Genomic DNA, 6,216 nt, shown 5'->3' with positions numbered 1-6,216 from the left:
CTTGGAGTTCTCTATTTAACTGCCACTTTTCTGCTTTTCTTTACTTACTTTTGCTCGTCGAATATTGTCTGGAGTATTTCTTAACGTTATATTTCATTCAATCCCGAACAGAAAGTGGGTCACTGAGTTTTTGCTTCCCTTCTTGAAGCCAAGAAGGAAGAAGACAATTTATTTCATCGACATATTGTTTATCATTCAGAAGGGAGCAATTTAATTTCCAAAATCCTGGACCCTCTACTTTGTCATCAACATCTTGAAACTCTATTGTTGTTGCAGAATGATCGGTTTTCATTGCTGAAATTATGTCAACATTATAAACGTTGACCGATAAAGAATTAGAAATAAGCCAATAGTCCAGTCTTGAGAAAACCAAAGGATTTGATTGACTCCAGGTAAAGCTGTGTATCGTGGGATTCTTTACACGCCAAATGTCATGTAAATCAAGCTCTGACAGTAACTGTTCTATTATGCTAATTACAGATTGTCTTGGAATCATGTTGCCACCTCTTCTGTCGATGACTGGATTTAAGTTAAAAACTCGATCAACGTACTGAGATAATTATTGTTAAAGAAGACTAACATAGCAGTGCTTCATGAAGTACAAACAGTTTACAGTATCTGACTAGCTTTCCTGCCGACCACTGACAACACGTTCTAGACATGAAGAGCTCCCCCATGTGGCAGCAACATAGCTTTAAACTGGAACAAAGAATTCAGTCGTACTAACTTTATATAACGTTTTTTTGCTCCCCGAAAGTATTGAGCCCCCGATAGTAACGACCTCCCGGAAGTGACGAGCCCCAAAGACTGCTAATTCTGAAAGTAACGAGGGTCGTTACTTTCGGAAGTTTACGGTATGTACATAACGGTAGAGAAATTTCGTTAGGAATAAAATGTTCTTCGAACTTCCGAAAACCCAAAGCGAATATTCGAACGAAATTTTCCAAGGTTCCGCGAAATTTCGTCCGAACGTTTCAAGAAACCAAGCGAAATTCCACATCAATGGAAACAATAGGCTTTCCAATTTTCGACGAAAGTTCTTTGAAGTTTCGTTCGAAACGAAATTACATACATACATACATACATACAGACAGACAGACAGACAGACATACATACATACATTCTTTGCTGATTCAAGACGCAAAGTTACAAAAGTATACATTTAAAAACAAAAGATAAAAAAGAAAAGGGGTCTCGAAAAGGAAGTTATGAGGTAAACCCTATGTAAAAACTCCCTAAAATAATACGAGAAATACAAAAAAATTATAAAAACAAGGATCCTTAATTAAACATTCAGATATAATTTGAGCTTGGATCGGAATAGCTGGAAGCTGTCAGCTTCCACTAAGTCTCTTGGTAAAATTCTGTTAATTTTCGTCGAGTTGCATTACTTTTGTACAATAATGTCTACCCAACCTTTTTTCTCCACCGATGAACAGCTTAAAATATCTCCTGTAATAAATAACCAGCTCGTTATCTTCTCTTGATACTGCATAACTGAATGGACTTCCCTCACTGTCACTCGAACTCATCCATAAACACACGGTGAAGGCCGTCAAACTGCGCATGCCCCTTAAATTGACGAAGCCGTCTTCTCCTTTGTTTGAAAAACGTAAAGCTTTGTCTAAAGTGACAAGGAAAAATTAGAAATCCGTCAGGTCAAATCGTCCACAAAAATATACACCTTTCTAAACGTAAATAAGTATGGAGTTTTAATAGACAACAGTAATAAAGATAGTAGCAAAATACCTGAGCATGCATCTGATGCAATGATAGATGCGCTTTGGTGAAGATCAATCGTATCATCTGACAAGTGAAATACATTACCAGTGTGCAGGCCAACGCAGTCCTTTCGTATCACATTAAAATCTGTTCTCTTTTCGCTCCGTATGTTCACATGGGATATTTCGCCCACGAAAGCCTTTGCCTCGAAAAACTGTTTCTGGGACTGCTGTCGTTGTCCAAGATATCCGCCCCCTTGCAGTGATGTTTGGGCGGAAATCAGGGGACCGATAGTACGCGCTCCTTCCCGGATAGTCAAATGGCCAGTAGACGATTCCCACTCGATCCAAAGGAAATGCCAGTTGCCGTCGTTTAGATCCCAGTCCGTTTCATCGCCCTGTGGAGAACCTTTGAGGATCACCCTTACGCTGGGATGTGTCTTGATGACTAGTTCGTTTGGCTGACTTTGAGTGGCGTATGATACAGTTGTCCCTTCACTGTCTTGCTGAGTCCTCATCCAGAAGGAGATAGTCATCGTTGTCAGCTCAGGAAAGATAGTAGATATGGATACATGGGACTTTCTTCTGAGGAAGAGCTTGTAGTTGTGAATATCTGGATGTGCAATAAATTATATATATTCGATGTTTATCAGAAATAGTGCTTGACGCAATACTAGGCAAAATAACGCACACGATATGATCACTTTCGAAGTTGCCGTCATTAAAAATTTGTTACCCTTACGTTTATAGTGATATATTGACACTTTCGACTCTATAGAGTTAAGAAAAACACAAGACTAACGGCACCGTCCGGCATGTGTGTTATAGTTCTTGGTGCATTTCTTTGCCGTCCTCTACAAAATATCAACGTGAAATCACAAAAATCTGCGTTTTGAAGAGGAACCCCGACCACTATTCGCTTTGTAGTTTCCCTTTTGAATTTGACGTTGCTTTCTCTATTTAGTTTCGAGTATCGCAAGATTCATAGGTAAAATATTTAGTCATTTTCGTTTTAATCAACGTTGTCCTCGGCATCGCTGTCGTGGTTTCTTAAGTTCACGATTGCCAAAGAACTACTGCGAAGACTACGCTTTGAAAGCATTTATTAGAAAATGAAATTTTTTGGGACACCAAATAACCGTGCCCGTTGTTATATCATGGTTAAATACTAAGAAGACCCATCTTGAGCGCATCAGAAGGCTTAAATACAAGGAACCTGTCCAATACTACTCTACCATAATTTTCAATAACAGGCACTGCGTCATCAATAAATTAAAGCTTAAGATCAATTACCCTGTATGAACTTACAATTCTACTGTTAAATTACAGCAGGCATAAAGAAACTATGAAAATTGATTTTGCTCAACCCTGTGATGCTGTTGTTTTCAATTTGCTGCGAAATTCTGAACTAACCTAAATCACTGTTGTCAAATGTCAAATGATGCAAGTAGCTAAAAAATCATTGAATACGTTTAAATGGTTTCGATTTTCTTCGACAAATAATACAAAACATTACTGGTGAGATATTTGCAATAGAAATGATCAAGAATGAATTAAACCTCTAGATGCTAATTTGAGGGAAACCTTCATTTTAATTTTTCATTAAAATTCTTGTGCGAACCTTTTCAGTTGAAATAGATCTTCTTTACTTACCACTGTTTAGACATTGGAAAAGTGGACAACATTCGTCGTTTGCAGGGGAAAAGGTCCATGTGTGTGGTAGTTTATATGGGCAGGAATCACCTGTATTACAAGCGGCGTCTTTGCTTTTCAACTTCCGTAGGTTGAATGGCGTAATAAGATCATAATAACAAGCTGCCTGAGTTGATAAGTAAGGTTCACTTCCACAACACTGCACTGTAGAATCGTCCGCATCAGTGTCTTGTCCAGGAAGGGCTCGCACATTTCCTAACAAACGGTGTTTCAGGTTTACAAGTAAATTTAAAATTACAATGCCGGAAACAATTGCTCCTGATATGCAATATGTGGGGCGCTTGACTTCGGGACTTTGGAAAGATGTTCGCACAATCTTTAGTTATTGTCGGATAATTTTTTTTCTTTTTATAACTCATTTCTATGTGAAATGAAAGATACATTCGCTTCTCTATTTTTTATTTTCTTTTCCTGTCTTTTCATTCATCTATTTTTTGAAGGATAAAGAAAACAAAACTAACCTTGACAGCAAACCTCTCTGTCAGGAAAGAAAGCCGTATTACTGCAGCATCTGGCTTCCTTTGCTCTTCTGTGGGTGTGGTACAGAACGCTTACACTTCCTTCGCAACAAATAGATGTTTCTGTATTATAGGGTGTCTTTCCAGCACAGCATTTCCATGTTTCGTGCTTAGGACGGATGTAAGGCTCAGAAACACATTTATCGCAGACTTATCGTACATCATAATGGTTATTTCCACACTTTTCTATCATATCTGGAAGTTATAAAGTTGCAAACGTCTAATAGTAAAGCAACACCAAATTATAAAACTTTCGAATGCTATTGATTCCGAGACCAAACAGCGCCCATCCCATTCTAATAACGTTTGACTGCGCAAAGTCCGAATACTTTGACAAAACGCACGTTCATTCTGAGATAACAATAACATACACTTTGATGCATGTTCTGGACCTGACAAGATTGTGGCTCATGATTTTACGTACCTTTGTTTATCACCCAGTGACCAAAGGTGTCAAGGAAAGGTGTCTCAATTGGCAATGTTGAATTTTCACCCATTTGCCTCTTTCCACTTGCCATGGATGGATCGTTCAATTTTCCGATCGTTATTTCGTGTTCTATTCTAACGGACTGCCCTGACGTGGTACCATTTTGGAGGCCCGTTCTTCTAGTGATAACAAACTTGTTTTCTTCGCATGAATGTTTGCCCCTCCGCATCCAGTGGTTTAAATGTGGCAATCCAGGACAGGTTCCTAGTCCACACCGCTTACTTCCTGATGCGCAACGAACCACAAGCCATCTCCTTCGTCATTCACTCTGTAAAATAGAGCCACTTCATCTCCTTAGCGAATAGGGTCATTGGTGGTCAGCCTTCCTTTACCGTAGATGTGGAACACTTTTCTCGCATGGGTAAAAAAGTTATCGGTTGCCTGACGCTTTGAGAAACCACATTCCTTTTTGCTGCAGGCTAACCAAGGTGTTGTGGTGTTGGTTACTTCGTTTATGGCAAAGAGGACTGCATCGCCACTGAAAATATGATCTGGATTTTCTTCTGCTTCTTCGTCTTGTTCTTCAAGAAAAAGAAACCAAACTGAATAAGCTTTCCTGGCACTCTTTGGGACACTATCTTACGCACGTGTGAATGGACATAAACGGAAGTAATCTTCTGCACACGTACATAAACCTTACCACGTCAAACACGGCAAAGTCCCGAAGAACCTACCGAAGCATTTTAGTGCTCTTAAAAAGTGCAGAAATAAGCAGCAAAATATTAAACTCATGGGTTCCCTCAACTTTTGCTTTCAGATATAAGATAGAAAAACAGCTTTTTGTTTCAGTGAATGTTCATAAAATGGCCATAAATCGCAAAGTCCTATACAAACAGTACGCCGGCACACTTCCCAAACATTTTATGGCTTTTTTGAGAACTTTAGAGGTTGTTCTCACTATGCCACAGAGATAAATCAAATGCCTACTTTCAATGAAGTACTGCGCTTGATTCTGACAATTGTAGAACTACTAGACCATAGACATCTAATAATTGATTTTGTATAAATGGGTGTCAAATTACCCTTTTTAATTTGCAGGGGTCCCCCCAACTTGGAGGGAATAATTTAGTTTGACCCACTATTTTGCCATAATTATTCAGTCACCCAACCCAACATTTTCCCCAGTTTCAGTGAATCGGTGATTTGAGCTGTATCACCTCCTGCCTGGACAATTTGCGGGGAATTAACAATAACGCAAGTGTAGAAGATAATTTTACGTTCGTAGATGGTTGTTGGTGAAGGCATCTTGATGGGTTTTGCTTAAAAGCCCCAAGTTTCGGAAGATATATTGATATTGATGCCAAAGTCTTTCGAAAAATCCATTTCATGAATGATTTCAACAACCCACGGTGTTTAACATATATCTAAAATTACCTGCATTCGAGTGACACAATAGCTCTATAAATAGGAGGAGTGTCAGACATCCAAGGGATGCCAAATTCATCTTTGTATGCCGACTCTTTGTTTTGCAACATCAATGGTGTCGATGAGAAGTTTTCAGTAGATTGTTGGGTAGTGATACGCAGAAAGTAGGTAGGTAGGCAGGCAGCTAGGTGGGCCGGCAGACAGACAGACAGACAGACAGACAGACAGACAGACAGACAGGCAGGCAGGCAGGCAGGCATTAAATCGTATCTTGTCTTTTGGACTGACCTGAAGGATTCCTTGCAAAACAAACGATGTGGTACAACTTTTGGTTTATTTCTCAACTGTGTTGTACAAAGCATGAGAAATGAATAGCTGCGAGGTTGTTGAAAAAAGACCTCGATTAGGTGCG

At 39.3% G+C, this 6,216-nt stretch overlaps 1 protein-coding gene across 1 annotated transcript; it reads right to left on the bottom strand.

Moving 5' to 3' along the window:
• Positions 1-1,417: 1,417 nt before the first annotated feature.
• On the bottom strand, positions 1,418-3,703 carry LOC145478427 (neuronal pentraxin receptor-like). The gene is made up of 2 exons (XM_081456456.1): positions 3,375-3,703; positions 1,418-2,334 (listed from the first exon to the last, which is right to left on the bottom strand). The coding sequence occupies exon 2, from the start codon at positions 2,255-2,257 to the stop codon at positions 1,655-1,657; it is 603 nt and encodes a 200-aa protein (XP_081312582.1). The 5' UTR covers positions 2,258-2,334; positions 3,375-3,703; the 3' UTR covers positions 1,418-1,654.
• Positions 3,704-6,216: the final 2,513 nt, after the last annotated feature.

This window comes from Orbicella franksi, chromosome 2, assembly GCF_964199315.1.
Source record: "Orbicella franksi chromosome 2, jaOrbFran1.1, whole genome shotgun sequence".
Classification (NCBI taxonomy): Eukaryota; Metazoa; Cnidaria; class Anthozoa; order Scleractinia; family Merulinidae; genus Orbicella; species Orbicella franksi.
The sequence above is the reverse complement of the archived record's forward strand: the minus strand, read 5'-3'. Positions and strand labels throughout refer to the sequence as shown.